This window comes from Oncorhynchus clarkii, unplaced genomic scaffold, assembly GCF_045791955.1.
Source record: "Oncorhynchus clarkii lewisi isolate Uvic-CL-2024 unplaced genomic scaffold, UVic_Ocla_1.0 unplaced_contig_12414_pilon_pilon, whole genome shotgun sequence".
In the NCBI taxonomy this organism is placed as follows: Eukaryota; Metazoa; Chordata; class Actinopteri; order Salmoniformes; family Salmonidae; genus Oncorhynchus; species Oncorhynchus clarkii.
In genome coordinates, this window is record NW_027261011.1 from 105,334 (window position 1) to 125,000 (window position 19,667).

The 19,667-nt window shown below is 44.0% G+C and overlaps 1 protein-coding gene across 2 annotated transcripts in view; it reads right to left on the reverse strand.

Annotated features, from left to right (window-relative positions):
- Positions 1-1,888: 1,888 nt before the first annotated feature.
- The window catches only part of LOC139403194 (AP-4 complex subunit beta-1-like), a 31,850-nt gene continuing 14,071 nt past the window's right edge, over positions 1,889-19,667 (reverse strand). For both annotated transcript variants that reach the window (XM_071146907.1, XM_071146908.1), the window contains exons 7-14: positions 15,560-15,658; positions 10,078-10,189; positions 9,915-9,998; positions 9,453-9,556; positions 9,092-9,299; positions 3,898-4,215; positions 3,685-3,785; positions 1,889-2,624 (exon numbers count right to left, since the gene is read on the reverse strand). In XM_071146907.1, the coding sequence (XP_071003008.1) occupies positions 2,127-2,624; positions 3,685-3,785; positions 3,898-4,215; positions 9,092-9,299; positions 9,453-9,556; positions 9,915-9,998; positions 10,078-10,189; positions 15,560-15,658 (1,524 nt within the window). In that variant the 3' untranslated portion in view covers positions 1,889-2,126. The remainder of the gene's footprint in view (positions 2,625-3,684; positions 3,786-3,897; positions 4,216-9,091; positions 9,300-9,452; positions 9,557-9,914; positions 9,999-10,077; positions 10,190-15,559; positions 15,659-19,667) is intronic.

The following is a 19,667-nucleotide window of genomic DNA, read 5'->3' on the forward strand; positions in this document are numbered from 1 at the left end:
TAGCCTGGGAACCAGTCTGTCCAATAGGCTGACCTATTGCCTGGGAACCAATCTGTCCAATAGGCTGACCTATAGCCTGGGAACCAGTCTGTCCAATAGGCTGACCTATAGCCTGGGAACCAATCTGTCCAATAGGCTGACCTATAGCCTGGGAACCAGTCTGTCCAATAGGCTGATCTATAGCCTGGGAACCAATCTGTCCAATAGGCTGACCTATAGCCTGGGAACCAGTCTGTCCAATAGGCTGACCTATAGCCTGGGAACCAATCTGTCCAATAGGCTGACCTATAGCCTGGGAACCAGTCTGTCCAATAGGCTGACCTATAGCCTGGGAACCAATCTGTCCAATAGGCTGATCTATAGCCTGGGAACCAATCTGTCCAATAGGCTGACCTATAGCCTGGGAACCAGTCTGTCCAATAGGCTGACCTATAGCCTGGGAACCAGTCTGTCCAATAGGCTGACCTATAGCCTGGGAACGAGTCTGTCCAATAGGAAACCCCCTATAGCCTGGGAACCAGTCTGTCCAATAGGCTGACCTATAGCCTGGGAACGAGTCTGTCCAATAGGAAACCCCCTATAGCCTGGGAACCAGTCTGTCCAATAGGCTGACCTATAGCCTGGGAACCAGTCTGTCCAATAGGCTGATCTATAGCCTGGGAACCAATCTGTCCAATAGGCTGACCTATAGCCTGGGAACCAGTCTGTCCAATAGGCTGACCTATAGCCTGGGAACCAGTCTGTCCAATAGGCTGACCTATAGCCTGGGAACAAGTCTGTCCAATAGGCTGACCTATAGCCTGGGAACCAGTCTGTCCAATAGGCTGACCTATAGCCTGGGAACCAATCTGTCCAATAGGCTGATCTATAGCCTGGGAACAAGTCTGTCCAATAGGAAACCCCCTATAGCCTGGGAACTAGTCTGTCCAATAGGCTCTATAAACCTATAAACCTTCTCTAGTCTGACTAGTTGACTCGTCTCTATAGACCTTCTCTAGTCTGACTAGTTGACTATAGACCTTCTCTAGTCTGACTAGTTGACTCTATAGAACTTCTCTAGTCTGACTAGTTGTCTCTATAGACATTCTCTAGTCTGACTAGTTGTCTCAATAGACCTTCTCTAGTCTGACTAGTTGTCTCTATAGACCTTCTCTAGTCTGACTAGTTGTCTCTATAGACCTTCTCTAGTCTGACTAGTTGTCTCTATAGACCTTCTCTAGTCTGACTAGTTGTCTCTATAGACCTTCTCTAGTCTGACTAGTTGTCTCTATAGACCTTCTTTAGTTTGACTAGTTGTCTCTATAGACCTTCTCTAGTCTGACTAGTTGACTCTATAGACCTTCTCTAGTCTGACTAGTTGACTCTATAAACCTTCTCTAGTCTGACTAGTTGAGTCTATAGACCTTCTCTAGTCTGACTAGTTGACTCTATAGACCTTCTCTAGTCTGACTAGTTGAGTCTATAAACCTTCTCTAGTCTGACCAGTTGACTCTATAAACCTTCTCTAGTCTGACTAGTTGACTCTATAGACCTTCTCTAGTCTGACTAGTTGAGTCTATAAACCTTCTCTAGTCTGACTAGTTGAGCCTATAGACCTTCTCTAGTCTGACTAGTTGAGTCTATAAACCTTCTCTAGTCTGACTAGTTGAGTCTATAGACCTTCTCTAGTCTGACTAGTTGAGTCTATAAACCTTCTCTAGTCTGACTAGTTGAGTCTATAAACCTTCTCTAGTCTGACTAGTTGAGTCTATAGACCTTCTCTAGTCTGACTAGTTGAGTCTATAGACCTTCTCTAGTCTGAGAGTGAACTGGGCAGTCTGGCAGGGGTTCCCCTGGTTGAATCTAGTTGATGATCCCTGGCATGGTAAACAGTTACTCTACAAACACACAGAGCATATTCCATCCTTTATTGTTTTTACAGGAAACACATCCATGCTGCCTCTTAGGTGTATGTGCTAAGGCTGTGTGTGTGTGTGTGTGTGTGTGTGTGTTCAGGCTGTGTGTGTGTGTGTGTGTGTGTGTGTGTTCAGGCTGTGTGTGTGTGTGTGTGTGTGTGTGTGTGTTCAGGCTGTGTGAGTGTTCAGGCTGTGTATGTTCAGGCTGTGTGTGTGTGTGTGTGTGTGTGTTCAGGCTGTGTGTGTGGACAGTGTGTGTAGGACAGTAGTGAGAACAGACAGGAATCCTCTCAGAGCTGTCTGGTCTCCTGGATGCTGTCTCATTACCACTAGCAAGCCTTTTTCCTTCTCTCTCTCTCCATCCCCCTCTTCCACTCCCTCCTTATCCCCCTCTCCCTCCTTCTCCCCCTCCCCGTCCTTCTCCCCCTCTTCCTCTCCCTCCTTCTCCCCCTCTTTCTCTCCCTCTTCCTCTTTCTCTCCCTCCCCCTCCTCCGCTTCCTCTCCCTCCTCCTCTTCCTCTTTCTCTCCCTCTCCTCCAGTGTGTAGTAGTTCTGCCAGTATGAGTGTGTGTGGTGTCTTTGTAGAGATGTGTGAGGTGTGTGTGTAGAGGTACACCCTCCAGGGGTGTGTGTTTGGGGGGGTGAAGGCCAGCGTCTGGATGTTGACCAGCTGTAGCGCCACCTGCAGGCCCTCCGGGGAACAGCGGGGAACAGGACATGCCACACACACCTAGAAAATAACAAAGAAATTGTCACAGACACCTAAAGAAATCAGAACCAGAAGCCAACTGTTACCCATGTGTGTAATACTAAAACACTGACAGTTGATGGTACTTCCTGTCTCTCTGTGTGTAATACTAAAACACTGTGACAGTTGATGGTACTTCCTGTCTCTCTGTGTGTAATACTAAAATACTGACAGTTGATGGTACTTCCTGTCTCTCTGTGTGTAATACTAAAACACTGTGACAGTTGATGGTACTTCCTGTCTCTCTGTGTGTAATACTAAAATACTGACAGTTGATGGTACTTCCTGTCTCTCTGTGTGTAATACTAAAACACTGACAGTTGATGGTACTTCCTGTCTCTCTGTGTGTAATACTAAAACACTGACAGTTGATGGTACTTCCTGTCTCTCTGTGTGTAATACTAAAACACTGACAGTTGATGGTACTTCCTGTCTCTCTGTGTGTAATACTAAAATACTGACAGTTGATGGTACTTCCTGTCTCTCTGTGTGTAATACTAAAACACTGTGACAGTTGATGGTACTTCCTGACTCTCTGTGTGTAATACTAAAATACTGACAGTTGATGGTACTTCCTGTCTCTCTGTGTGTAATACTAAAACACTGTGACAGTTGATGGTACTTCCTGTCTCTCTGTGTGTAATACTAAAACACTGTGACAGTTGATGGTACTTCCTGTCTCTCTGTGTGTAATACTAAAACACTGACAGTTGATGGTACTTCCTGTCTCTCTGTGTGTAATACTAAAACACTGTGACAGTTGATGGTACTTCCTGTCTCTCTGTGTGTAATACTAAAACACTGACAGTTGACGGAACTTCCTGTCTCTCTGTGTGTAATACTAAAACACTGACAGTTGATGGAACCTCCTGTCTCTCTGTGTGTAATACTAAAACACTGACAGTTGACGGAACTTCCTGTCTCTCTGTGTGTGTCACTAGCAGGAGTTGCAGAGTTACCAAGTGACTGTTGGCCGATATTAGCTTCTGTATCTTACAACTATTCTAATATCCTGTTTTACGCCAAATTACTGTACACACACCTCCAGACACGCCCCCTTCTCCAGCTGCAGCCACAGGCGTTCAAACTCCTCAGGGGTCAGAGCTGGAGACACAGACAGACTCAGAGCTCCACTACTGCAGTCTGGAGATGGGGGAGGAAGAGAGAGAGAGATGTTTAGGAAAAGATGACATACGCACAGCCATTGGTGGTGAATGTCAAAACATGTTTTTCCCAGCAGCAGACAGATGATCACCTGGAAGGTGGGGGTCTCCTGGTGTAGGGGTCATGGCTTCAGCGTTAGAGGTCAGGGTGTTGGGGGTCAGTGTGGAGGGCTTGGGGGTCGTGGGGTCAGAGTTCCCCACAGTAGAGGCTCCGAGGGTTAGAGGCTCCAAGGTATTGAAGCTGGATGCCCATTGGCTGATGGGCTCAGGGGGCCGTCCAATCAGAGGCCCCAGAGAGGGGTCTGACCGTCGTCCACCCTGGAGGACCTGACGGACCTCCTCAATCCCACAATGCAACAGCCGGTAGTACAGCAGGGCCTGGTCACGCACACACATGTCCACTTCCTCCTCTGAAACACACAGATAGTTGTTCATGTGAAGCATACCAAATATATTCCTATATTAATGAACTATGTGGTGTGCGTGTACCTATGCAATGGTGTGAGTACGTTAGGGCTGGGCGAAATAAATATATCACAGAATATTTAAAAAACTGATGTCATGACGGTATTTTTATATTATAATTTTTTTAAAGTTCTTAATTTGCCTTATGAGTAGTGAGTGATCTCAGGGTGCTTTATGAGTAGTGAGTGATCCCAGGGTGCTTTATGAGTAGTGAGTGATCCCAGGGTGCTTTATGAGTAGTGAGTGATCTCAGGGTGCTTTATGAGTAGTGAGTGATCCCAGGGTGCTTTATGAGTAGTGAGTGATCCCAGGGTGCTCTATGAAAAGTGAGTGATCCCAGGGTGCTTTATGAGTAGTGAGTGATCCCAGGGTGTTTTATGAGTAGTGAGTGATCCCTTAAGAGTAGTGAGTGATACCAGGGTGCTTTATGAGTAGTGAGTGATCCCAGGGTGCTTTATGAGTAGTGAGTGATCCCAGGGTGCTTTACGAGTAGTGAGTGATCCTAGGGTGCTTTATGAGTAGTGAGTGATCCCTTAAGAGTAGTGAGTGATCCCAGGGTGCTTTATGAGTAGTGAGTGATCTCAGGGTGTTTTGTGAGTAGTGAGTGATCCCAGGGTGCTTTATGAGTAGTGAGTGATCCCAGGGTGCTCTATGAATAGTGAGTGATCCCAGGGTGCTTTATGAGTAGTGAGTGATCCCAGGGTGTTTTATGAGTAGTGAGTGATCCCTTAAGAGTAGTGAGTGATCTCAGGGTGCTTTATGAGTAGTGAGTGATCTCAGGGTGTTTTATGAGTAGTGAGTGATCCCAGGGTGCTTTATGAGTAGTGAGTGATCCCAGGGTGCTTTATGAGTAGTGAGTGATCCCAGGGTGCTTTATGAGTAGTGAGTGATCCCAGGGTGTTTTATGAGTAGTGAGTGATCCCTTAAGAGTAGTGAGTGATCTCAGGGTGCTTTATGAGTAGTGAGTGATCTCAGGGTGTTTTATGAGTAGTGAGTGATCCCAGGGTGCTTTATGAGTAGTGAGTGATCCCAGGGTGCTTTATGAGTAGTGAGTGATCCCAGGGTGCTTTATGAGTAGTGAGTGATCCCAGGGTGTTTTATGATTAGTGAGTGATCCCTTAAGAGTAGTGAGTGATCCCAGGGTGCTTTATGAGTAGTGAGTGATCCCAGGGTGCTTTATGAGTAGTGAGTGATCCTAGGGTGCTTTATGAGTAGTGAGTGATCCCAGGGTGCTTTATGAGTAGTGAGTGATCCTAGGGTGCTTTATGAGTAGTGAGTGATCCCAGGGTGCTTTATGAGTAGTGAGTGATCCCAGGGTGCTTTATGAGTAGTGAGTGATCCCAGGGTGCTTTATGAGTAGTGAGTGATCCCAGGGTGCTTTATGAGTAGTGAGTAGTGATCCCAGGGTGCTTTATGAGTAGTGAGTGATCCCAGGGTGCTTTATGAGTAGTGAGTGATCCTAGGGTGCTTTATGAGTAGTGAGTGATCCCTTAAGAGTAGTGAGTGATCCCAGGGTGCTTTATGAGTAGTGAGTGATCCTAGGGTGCTTTATGAGTAGTGAGTGATCCCTTAAGAGTAGTGAGTGATCCCAGGGTGCTTTATGAGTAGTGAGTGATCCCAGGGTGCTTTATGAGTAGTGAGTGATCCCAGGGAGCTTTATGAGTAGTGAGTGATCCCAGGGTGCTTTATGAGTAGTGAGTGATCCCAGGGTGCTTTATGAGTAGTGAGTAGTGATCCCAGGGTGCTTTATGAGTAGTGAGTGATCCCAGGGTGCTTTATGAGTAGTGAGTGATCCTAGGGTGCTTTATGAGTAGTGAGTGATCCCTTAAGAGTAGTGAGTGATCCCAGGGTGCTTTATGAGTAGTGAGTGATCCTAGGGTGCTTTATGAGTAGTGAGTGATCCTAGGGTGCTTTATGAGTAGTGAGTGATCCTAGGGTGCTTTATGAGTAGTGAGTGATCCCAGGGTGCTTTATGAGTAGTGAGTGATCCTAGGGTGCTTTATGAGTAGTGAGTGATCCCAGGGTGCTTTACGAGTAGTGAGTGATCCCAGGGTGCTATATGAGTAGTGAGTGATCCCAGGGTGCTCTATGAGTAGTGAGTGATCCCAGGGTGTTTTATGAGTAGTGAGTGATCCCAGGGTGCTTTATGAGTAGTGAGTGATCCCAGGGTGTTTTATGAGTAGTGAGTGATCCCAGGGTGTTTTATGAGTAGTGAGTGATCCCAGGGTGCTTTATGAGTAGTGAGTGATCCCAGGGTGCTTTATGAGTAGTGATGTATGTAGCTAACATATTCATGCTTTGCCTATTCCTCTGATTTAGAAGAGACTGTTGCACAAACAACATGCTGATTCCGGTCGACACCAGTGGTACTATTTGAGAAAGGTCCAGTGGCCTGAGGTCCAGTGGCCTGAGGTCCGGAGGGACATCGTCCTTTATCGGCGCCGTGGTACAGCGTAGTAACAAACATATTATTTTGAATGTAAACATGCGCGACATTGCATCAACATTTCGTCCGACACTGAACGGTCAGAACATCACTGAACGGACGGAACGTCACTGAACGGACGGAACATCACTGAACGGTCGGAACGTCACTGAACGGACAGAACGTCACTGAACGGACGGAACGTCACTGAACGGACGGAACGTCACTGAACGGACGGAACGTCACTGAACGGACGGAACGTCACTGAACGGACGGAACGTCACTGAACGGACGGAACGTCACTGTTGGCCATGCAATATTCCTGTATAAGTCACTCTGGGCCTTGCCCTGCAGTAATGAGAGAAATTACACTTCCTGTCTACAGGCTTTGACCTTTGGTACAAATGGTGTGAGAGCAACTCTGAGACACTGGTGCAGGTGTTCATTGGTGAGCCTCGTGAGGTATTTGTTTTTAATGAAGTTAATTGTGGAGAAGGCTGATTCCCAGCTGTATGTGTGAATAGGTAGGCCGTCATTGTAAATTAGAATTTGTTCTTAAAATAAAGGTTAAATAAAATAATAAAATGTGGAGCCAAACATGGTCAGGATGTATAGTGCCAGTTTCTTGAGCACAGGGACGTCAGCTACAGGCACCATCTTTCCCCAGGAAGTGACATGGTCAACAGCCTCAAAGACACGTTGTATTGCAGCTCAATCAACTCCATCTGCTGTGATGTAACATCTACCCATCTAAACATCTATTTTGTTTCTTCTGACAACGTTGTCACATTTGTGACCATGAAGGGGTCATCAAAACGAGCCTTGACGTTCTCCATCAGCTACTGGATGAAATCAACGCGGTTGGGAACATCTTTGTCTCCCTGTGTTTGCACCAGAAGATCGGGGAGGTGGACACGTTCTCCATCAGCTACTGGATGAAATCAAGACGGTTGGGAACATCTTTGTCTCCCTGTGTTTGCACCAGAAGATCGGGGAGGTGGACAAGTTCTCCCTGGAGATCCTTCTTGAAAAGCTCCAATTTCTTCTGGAAAGCCCAGACTGCTGTTATCATATCACACACTGTGTCGTCCAGTCCCTGCAGCTTAACGTTCAGTTGATTAAGGTGTGATGTAATGTCTGTCACACTGTGTCGTCCAGTCCCTGCAGCTTAACGTTCAGTTGATTAAGGTGTGATGTAATGTCTGTCAAAAATGCAACTGTTTCCATCTTCTCCTCATCTTCCAAAAACTCAGAAACTGAGTGGCCTTGTCACTCTTTTGCTCTGATAAGAAAGCTTTTCCTCCCGATTGGCCCAAAAGCGTTCTAAAACCCTGCCTTTGCTCAGCCATCTGAAGTTGTTGTGCAGTAGTAAGTCATCAGAACTGTCATTGGCCTCGGTCAGAATGCCTCGTAGCAGGCGGTGCATTGGCCTCGGTCAGAATGCCTCGTAGCAGGCGGTGCATTGGCCTCGGTCAGAATGCCTCGTAGCAGGCGGTGCATTGGCCATGGTCAGAATGCCTTGTAGCAGGCGGTGCATTAGCCTCGGTCAGAATGCCTCGTAGCAGGCGGTGCATTGGCCACGGTCAGAATGCCTTGTAGCAGGTGGTGTTGTAGGGATGACAGTGCTCTCAAAGTTGATCAGTTTCATCATTGTTGTCATGACCTCAGAATACTCTTCTCCCAGACAGGCACACAGGACAGATTGATGGTTAATGCAGTGATATGATGTCAGTTCAGGATGCTACAGACTCACTGCATATCAGGCACATTGGTTTGGTACTAGTTGCAGGGAGAATGAATAAATACTGTTCAGTCCACTTGTCTTCGAACATACGGTTGTCAGAGTGAACAAGCCATATTAACAAAGATACTGCTATCTCAACTCCTATCTGTGATATTTACAGTTGAGCTGCGGTTAAATCTTTCTGTTTCTTTCTGCCTGCTTGTCCCAAGGTTCCGCAGAGGATATTTGCATTAATGTGTAATTTGATTGGGTAAGACGCGGCCTCTCGTATTTGCATATAACCACGCAATTGGATTAGACGGGGCCACTAGTAGAGGTGGGTGTTGCTATGAGAAAGAGAGGTTGCTGAGTTAAAGAGGCCGCTGCGCACTGTTGATTTTTGTAGCATGGAGAGAGAGAGAGAGAGAGAGAGAGAGAGAGAGAGAGAGAGAGAGAGTGGACAGAGATGACTCAAGTAGCGTAAACTACCATAGTAAACTATAAAAATGGACATTACACACAGTGTATCCTTTTCAACAAATCAAACATTCAAATATCGTTCTACAAGGTAAAGTAAAAACCCAAACCGGTCCGTGCATCAGTACCGGTATATGGTAAGACACAGTCTACTACCGCCCAGGACTAGTGGGATCTATGCAGTGTGTGTGTCTACCTATACAGTAGACCAGCAGTCGTCCCATCATGTCCTGAGTCTCAGCAGGTCTGGACAGGAACAGCCGTAGTGTTGCAGTGAGCAGCTCTGTCTTGACCTCAGCTGACACCTCACTCCTCACTGCGTCTATACAGTCCTCCAGCAGATAGGGGGCGCCAGTCACCCTGTCCCCGTAGACACCCAGCAGCCACAGCAAGGCCCCACGACCCTAACACACACACACACACACACACACCCCCACACACACACACATACAAAAACATTACAAGGCAGAACAGACAGAAGGGAAGACAGACAGACAGACAGACAGACAGACAGACAGACAGACAGACAGGACAGACACAGACAGCCAGACACCTACCTGACTGTCCTGTAGATTGTCCTCCCATCCTTCCAGAGCTGAACACACTGCATCTCCACACTGAGGACACACCCACACTAAGTCCCTCAGAGTCTGGAACACGGCTGGAGAGAATTCATTCATGGATGAATTAATGAATGAATTAAGGAATGGATGAATTAATGGATGAATTAAGGAATGGATGAATTACATTTTATTTTTGTGTCAATTGGCCCTTTGAGATGCCATCCCTTATGGGATCATCTGACACCTTTTAAAGTAAATTAATGTACAGAACAGTTCATTTGTGGCTTGTGTAAATGTGTGTGAGTGTGTGTTTGTATAGTGTGTGAGTGTGTGTGTATGTATAGTGTGTGTGTGTGTGTGTGTGTGTGTGTGTGTGTGTGTGTGTGTGTGTGTGTGTGTGTGTGTGTGTGTGTGTGTGTGTGTGTGTTTGTATAGTGTGTGTGTGTGTGTGTGTACCAGAGGTGATGTGTTCTTGCTTCAGTCCCAGTAGTCCCGTGAGGATGGCCAGACACCTGTCAGTGTAGCTCCTCCCTATACTACCTGCAGAGAGACAGCCATTACAATGAGCCCGTCCTCCCCAATGAAGGTGCCACCATCCTCCTGTGGTCTGCGTGTGTACCTATAGCGTTGATAGCAGTCTGTGAGGTCTCAGTGTTGACGTCAGTACAGTATCCTCTCAGCTCGTCCAGAACCATCGCCACGTTGTCGTCATTCACCAACTCAACCAGCACCTGACAATCAATCAATCAATTAATCCCCATAGACAGTTACCTCATCATTCACCAACTCAACCAGCACCTAACAATCAATCAATCAATTAATCCCCATAGACACAGTTACCTCATCATTCACCAACTCAACCAGCACCTGACAATCAATCAATCAATTAATCCCCATAGACAGTTACCTCATCATTCACCAACTCAACCAGCACCTAACAATCAATCAATCAATTAATCCCCATAGACACAGTTACCTCATCATTCACCAACTCAACCAGCACCTGACAATCAATCAATCAATTAATCCCCATAGACAGTTACCTCATCATTCACCAACTCAACCAGCACCTGACAATCAATCAATCAATTAATCCCCATAGACACAGTTACCTCATCATTCACCAACTCAACCAGCACCTAACAATCAATCAATCAATTAATCCCCATAGACAGTTACCTCATCATTCACCAACTCAACCAGCACCTAACAATCAATCAATCAATTAATCCCCATAGACAGTTACCTTCATCATTCACCAACTCAACCAGCACCTAACAATCAATCAAATCAATCAATCCCCATAGACACAGTTACCTCATCATTCACCAACTCAACCAGCACCTAACAATCAATTAATCCCCATAGACAGTTACCTCATCATTCACCAACTCAACCAGCACCTGACAATCAATCAATCAATTAATCCCCATAGACACAGTTACCTCATCATTCACCAACTCAACCAGCACCTAACAATCAATCAATCAATGAATCCCCATAGACACAGTTACCTCATCATTCACCAACTCAACCAGCACCTGACAATCAATCAATCAATTAATCCCCATAGACAGTTACCTTCATCATTCACCAACTCAACCAGCACCTAACAATCAATCAATCAATTAATCCCCATAGACAGTTACCTCATCATTCACCAACTCAACCAGCACCTAACAATCAATCAATCAATTAATCCCCATAGACAGTTACCTCATCATTCACCAACTCAACCAGCATCTGACAATCAATCAATCAATTAATCCCCATAGACAGTTACCTCATCATTCACCAACTCAACCAGCACCTAACAATCAATCAATCAATTAATCCCCATAGACACAGTTACCTCATCATTCACCAACTCAACCAGCACCTGACAATCAATCAATCAATTAATCCCCATAGACAGTTACCTTCATCATTCACCAACTCAACCAGCACCTAACAATCAATCAATCAATTAATCCCCATAGACAGTTACCTCATCATTCACCAACTCAACCAGCACCTAACAATCAATCAATCAATTAATCCCCATAGACACAGTTACCTCATCATTCACCAACTCAACCAGCACCTGACAATCAATCAATCAATTAATCCCCATAGACAGTTACCTCATCATTCACCAACTCAACCAGCACCTGACAATCAATCAATCAATTAATCCCCATAGACACAGTTACCTCATCATTCACCAACTCAACCAGCACCTAACAATCAATCAATCAATTAATCCCCATAGACAGTTACCTCATCATTCACCAACTCAACCAGCACCTAACAATCAATCAATCAATTAATCCCCATAGACAGTTACCTTCATCATTCACCAACTCAACCAGCACCTAACAATCAATCAAATCAATCAATCCCCATAGACACAGTTACCTCATCATTCACCAACTCAACCAGCACCTAACAATCAATTAATCCCCATAGACAGTTACCTCATCATTCACCAACTCAACCAGCACCTGACAATCAATCAATCAATTAATCCCCATAGACACAGTTACCTCATCATTCACCAACTCAACCAGCACCTAACAATCAATCAATCAATGAATCCCCATAGACACAGTTACCTCATCATTCACCAACTCAACCAGCACCTGACAATCAATCAATCAATTAATCCCCATAGACAGTTACCTTCATCATTCACCAACTCAACCAGCACCTAACAATCAATCAATCAATTAATCCCCATAGACAGTTACCTCATCATTCACCAACTCAACCAGCACCTGACAATCAATTAATCCCCATAGACAGTTACCTCATCATTCACCAACTCAACCAGCACCTGACAATCAATCAATCAATTAATCCCCATAGACACAGTTACCTCATCATTCACCAACTCAACCAGCACCTAACAATCAATCAATCAATTAATCCCCATAGACAGTTACCTCATCATTCACCAACTCAACCAGCACCTAACAATCAATCAATCAATTAATCCCCATAGACAGTTACCTTCATCATTCACCAACTCAACCAGCACCTGACAATCAATCAATCAATTAATCCCCATAGACAGTTACCTCATCATTCACCAACTCAACCAGCACCTGACAATCAATCAATCAATTAATCCCCATATACACAGTTACCTCATCATTCACCAACTCAACCAGCACCTAACAATCAATCAATCAATTAATCCCCATAGACAGTTACCTCATCATTCACCAACTCAACCAGCACCTAACAATCAATCAATCAATTAATCCCCATAGACAGTTACCTTCATCATTCACCAACTCAACCAGCACCTAACAATCAATCAATCAATCAATCCCCATAGACACAGTTACCTCATCATTCACCAACTCAACCAGCACCTAACAATCAATTAATCCCCATAGACAGTTACCTCATCATTCACCAACTCAACCAGCACCTAACAATCAATCAATCAATTAATCCCCATAGACACAGTTACCTCATCATTCACCAACTCAACCAGCACCTAACAATCAATCAATCAATGAATCCCCATAGACACAGTTACCTCATCATTCACCAACTCAACCAGCACCTGACAATCAATCAATCAATTAATCCCCATAGACAGTTACCTTCATCATTCACCAACTCAACCAGCACCTAACAATCAATCAATCAATTAATCCCCATAGACAGTTACCTCATCATTCACCAACTCAACCAGCACCTAACAATCAATCAATCAATTAATCCCCATAGACAGTTACCTCATCATTCACCAACTCAACCAGCATCTGACAATCAATCAATCAATTAATCCCCATAGACAGTTACCTCATCATTCACCAACTCAACCAGCACCTAACAATCAATCAATCAATTAATCCCCATAGACACAGTTACCTCATCATTCACCAACTCAACCAGCACCTGACAATCAATCAATCAATTAATCCCCATAGACAGTTACCTTCATCATTCACCAACTCAACCAGCACCTAACAATCAATCAATCAATTAATCCCCATAGACAGTTACCTCATCATTTACCAACTCAACCAGCACCTAACAATCAATCAATCAATTAATCCCCATAGACAGTTACCTCATCATTCACCAACTCAACCAGCACCTAACAATCAATCAATCAATTAATCCCCATAGACAGTTACCTCATCATTCACCAACTCAACCAGCACCTGACAATCAATCAATCAATTAATCCCCATAGACAGTTACCTCATCATTCACCAACTCAACCAGCACCTGACAATCAATCAATCAATTAATCCCCATAGACAGTTACCTCATCATTCACCAACTCAACCAGCACCTAACAATCAATCAATCAATTAATCCCCATAGACAGTTACCTCATCATTCACCAACTCAACCAGCACCTGACAATCAATCAATCAATTAATCCCCATAGACAGTTACCTCATCATTCACCAACTCAACCAGCACCTGACAATCAATCAATCAATTAATCCCCATAGACAGTTACCTCATCATTCACCAACTCAACCAGCACCTAACAATCAATCAATCAATCAATCCCCATAGACACAGTTACCTCATCATTCACCAACTCAACCAGCACCTAACAATCAATTAATCCCCATAGACAGTTACCTCATCATTCACCAACTCAACCAGCACCTAACAATCAATCAATCAATCAATTAATCCCCATAGACAGTTACCTCATCATTCACCAACTCAACCAGCACCTAACAATCAATCAATCAATTAATCCCCATAGACAGTTACCTTCATCATTCACCAACTCAACCAGCACCTAACAATCAATCAATCAATCAATCCCCATAGACACAGTTACCTCATCATTCACCAACTCAACCAGCACCTAACAATCAATTAATCCCCATAGACAGTTACCTCATCATTCACCAACTCAACCAGCACCTGACAATCAATCAATCAATTAATCCCCATAGACACAGTTACCTCATCATTCACCAACTCAACCAGCACCTAACAATCAATCAATCAATGAATCCCCATAGACACAGTTACCTCATCATTCACCAACTCAACCAGCACCTGACAATCAATCAATCAATTAATCCCCATAGACAGTTACCTTCATCATTCACCAACTCAACCAGCACCTAACAATCAATCAATCAATTAATCCCCATAGACAGTTACCTCATCATTCACCAACTCAACCAGCACCTAACAATCAATCAATCAATTAATCCCCATAGACAGTTACCTCATCATTCACCAACTCAACCAGCATCTGACAATCAATCAATCAATTAATCCCCATAGACAGTTACCTCATCATTCACCAACTCAACCAGCACCTAACAATCAATCAATCAATTAATCCCCATAGACACAGTTACCTCATCATTCACCAACTCAACCAGCACCTGACAATCAATCAATCAATTAATCCCCATAGACAGTTACCTTCATCATTCACCAACTCAACCAGCACCTAACAATCAATCAATCAATTAATCCCCATAGACAGTTACCTCATCATTCACCAACTCAACCAGCACCTGACAATCAATCAATCAATTAATCCCCATAGACAGTTACCTCATCATTCACCAACTCAACCAGCACCTAACAATCAATCAATCAATTAATCCCCATAGACAGTTACCTCATCATTCACCAACTCAACCAGCACCTGACAATCAATCAATCAATTAATCCCCATAGACAGTTACCTCATCATTTACCAACTCAACCAGCACCTGACAATCAATCAATCAATTAATCCCCATAGACAGTTACCTCATCATTCACCAACTCAACCAGCACCTAACAATCAATCAATCAATTAATCCCCATAGACAGTTACCTCATCATTCACCAACTCAACCAGCACCTGACAATCAATCAATCAATTAATCCCCATAGACAGTTACCTCATCATTCACCAACTCAACCAGCACCTGACAATCAATCAATCAATTAATCCCCATAGACAGTTACCTCATCATTCACCAACTCAACCAGCACCTAACAATCAATCAAGGTGGTTCAGCATGGCCCTACCTGCATCCTGTTCTGTTTGATGTAAGGTGGTTCAGCAGGGCCCTACCTGCATCCTGTTCTGTTTGATGTAAGGTGGTTCAGCAGGGCCCTACCTGCATCTTGTTCTGTTTGATGTAAGGTGGTTCAGCATAGCCACAGAAGAAGCGCTTGTAGTGTTCCCCCATCAGACCAGGCTCAGAACGGAGCAGCAGCTGGAACACAAACATTACACACACTGATTATAAACATTACACACATTGATTATAAACATTACACACACTGATTATAAACATTACACACACTGATTATAAACATTACACACACTGATTATAAACATTACACACACTGAATATAAACATTACACACACTGATTATAAACATTACACACACTGATTATAAACATTACGCAAAACTAATCGCAAAACATCAGTGCCTGACCTCACTAACTTGTGGCTGAATGGAAGCAAGTCCCTACAGCAATTTCCAACATCTAGTGGAAAGCCTTCCCAGAAGAGTGGAGGCTGTTATAGCAGCAAAGGGGGACCAACTCCATATTAATGCCTTCCCAGAAGAGTGGAGGCTGTTATAGCAGCAAAGGGGGACCAACTCCATATTAATGCCTTCCCAGAAGAGTGGAGGCTGTTATAGCAGCAAAGGGGGACCAACTCCATATTAATGCCTTCCCAGAAGAGTGGAGGCTGTTATAGCAGCAAAGGGGGACCAACTCCATATGAAAGCCCATGATTTTGTTATGAGATGTACCATGAGCAGGTGTCCACATCCTGTTGGTCATGTAGTGGATCTGTTTATGGAACATTTCTGAGATATTTTATTTCAGTTCATGAAACATGGGACCAACACTTTACATGTTGCCTTTATATTTTAGATAGATATAGATAAAAATCTGTGTATGTTAGAATGGATGTTTAAAAACGACAGCTGCATATTAGCCGACACATAGAGCATATCTCGAAGTACAATCTTCTCTAAAAACAGTTATACAATGTGCTCTGCAATGAGAAAACCAGAGTTTGATTTCTAAACCAGAAGAGGATTCTAGAAATTGTAGGATTCTAGAAGAAAAAAAATTCATACTAACCTTCTAAATGTTGACGGTGCCAAAATCTTGTGTGTGACATGTTTCATGATGTTTTATCAGGTTTCATGATGTTTTATCAGGTTTCATGATGTTTTATCAGGTTTCATGATGTTTTATCAGGTTTCATGATGTTTTATCAGGTTTCATGCATATACATTAGAAACAAAGCACACCACCACAAATTGTGTTTTACCATTTGACCATTTATTCAGTACAGAGGCAAATAGCAAAGGTATTTGAAGTACCTACAAACCACTGTACAGCGCATTCATAAAGTATTCAGACCGCTTCACTTTCTCAACATTTTGTTTATGTTACACCCTTATTCTAAAATGGATTGAATTAATTGTTTTCCTCATCAATCTACATACACTACCCCATAATGACAAAGCGAAAACAGGTTTTTAGAAATGTTTGGAAATGTATACATTTAAAAAAACAGAAATACCTTATTTACAAGTATTCAGACCCTTTGCTATGAGACTTGAAATTGAGCACAGGAGCATCCTGTTTCCATTGATCATCCTTGAGATGTTTCTACAACTTGATTGGAGTCCACCTGTGGTAAATTCAATTGATTGGACATGATTTGGAAAGGCACACACCTGTCATTATAAGGTCCCACAGTTGACAGTGCATGTCAGAGCAAAAACCAAGCCATGAGGTCGAAGGAATTGTCCGTAGAGCTCCGAGACAGGATTGTGTTGAGGCACAGATCTGGGGAAGGGTACCAAAACATTTCCGTAGGATTGAAGGTCGCCAAGAACATAGTGGCCTCCGTCGTTCTTAAATGGAAGAAGTTTGGAACCACCAAGACTCTTCCTAGAGCTGGCCGCTCGGCCAAACTGAGCAATCGGGGGAGAAGGGCCTTGGTCAGGGAGGTGACCAAGAACCTGATGGTCACTCTGACAGAGCTCCAGAGGTCCTCTGTGGAGATGGGAGAACCTTCCAGAAGGACAACCATCTCTGCAGCACTTCACCAATCAGGCCTTCATGGTAGAGTGGCCAGACGGATGCCACTCCTCAGTAAAAGGCACATAACAACCCACTTGCAATTTGTCAAAAGGCACCTAAAGACTCAAGACCATGAGAAAGAAGATTCCCTGTTCTGTTGAAACCAAGATTGAACTCTTTGGCCTGAAAGCCAAGAGTCACGTCTGGAGGAAACCTGGCACCAACCCTACGGTGAAGCAAGGTGGTGGCAGCACCAACCCTACGGTGAAGCAAGGTGGTGGCAGCATCATGCTGTGGGGATGTTTTTCAGTGGCAGGGACTGGGAGACTAGTCAGGATCAAGGGAAAGATAAACGGAGCAAAGTACAGAGAGATTCTTGATGAAAATCTGCTCCAGAGTGCTCAGGACCTCAGACTGTGGTGAAGGTTCACCTTCCAACAGGACAACAACCCTAAGCACACATCCAAGACAATGCAGGTGTGGCATTCAGTCTCTGAATGTCCTTGAGTGGCCCAGCCAGAGTCTGGACTTGAACCTGATCGAACATCTTAAAAATAGCTGTGCAGCGACGCTCCCCATCCAACCTGAGAGAGCTTGAGAGGATCTGAAGAGAAGAATGGGAGAAACTCCCCAAATACAGGTGTGCCAAGTTTGTAGCATCATACCCAAGAAGACTTGAGGCTGTAATCGCTGCTAAAGGTGCTTCAACAAAATACTGAGTAAAGGGTCTGAATACTTATGTACATTTATTTTTTTACATTTTTATCTTCAAAACATTTGCAAAAATGTGTCATTATGGGGTGTTGTGATGTCGTTATGGGGTATTGTGATGTCGTTATGGGGTGTTGTGATGTCATTATGGGGTATTGTGATGTCGTTATGGGGTGTTGTGATGTCGTTATGGGGCGTTGTGATGTCGTTATGGGGCGTTGTGATGTCGTTATGGGGCGTTGTGATGTCGTTATGGGGTGTTGTGATGTCGTTATGGGGCGTTGTGATGTAGTTATGGGGTGTTGTGATGTCGTTATGGGGTATTGTGATGTCGTTATGGGGTGTTGTGATGTCGTTATGGGGCGTTGTGATGTAGTTATGGGGTGTTGTGATGTCGTTATGGGGCGTTGTGATGTCGTTATGGGGTGTTGTGATGTCATTATGGGGTGTTGTGATGTCGTTATGGGGTGTTGTGATGTCGTTATGGGGCGTTGTGATGTCGTTATGGGGCGTTGTGATGTCGTTATGGGGTGTTGTGATGTCGTTATGGGGTGTTGTGATGTCGTTATGGGGTATTGTGATGTCGTTATGGGGTATTGTGATGTCGTTATGGGGTACTGTGATGTCGTTATGGGGTACTGTGATGTCGTTATGGGGTATTGTGATGTCGTTATGGGGTATTGTGATGTCGTTATGGGGCGTTGTGATGTCGTTATGGGGTGTTGTGATGTCGTTATGGGGTATTATGTGTAGATTGTAAATACTTGAAAATACTTATTTTCCACCATAATTTGCAAATAAATTCATTAAAAATCCTACAATGTGATTTTCTGGATTTTTTTTCTCTCATTTTGTCTGTCATAGTTGAAGTGTACCTATGATGAAAATTACAGGCCTCTCTCATCTGTAACTACTGACCCTGTATATAGTTATCATTGTCCATTTGGAAGACCCATTTGCGACCAAGCCTTAACTTCCTGACTGATGTCCTGAGATGTTGCTTCAATATATCCACATCATTTTCCTCCCTCATGAGCCATCTATTTTGTGAAGTGCACCAGTCCCTCCTGCAGCAAGGCACCCCCACAACATGATGCTGCCACCCCCGTGCTTCACGGTTGGGATGGTGTTCTTCGGCTTGCAAGATTCCCCCTTTCTCCTCCAAACATAACGATGGTCATTATGGCCAAACAGTTCTATTGTTGTTTCATCAGACCAGAGGACATTTCTCCAAAAAGTACAATCTTTGTCCCCTTGTGCAAACCGTAGTCTGGCTTTTTTATGGCGGTTTTGGAGCAGTGGCTTTTTCCTTGCTGAGTGTCCTTTCAGGTTATGTCAATATAGGACTAGTTTTAATCTGGATATAGATAATTGTGTACCTGTTTCCTCCAGCATCTTCACAAGGACCTTTGCTGTTGTTCTGGGATTGATTTGCACTTTTCGCACCACAGTACGTT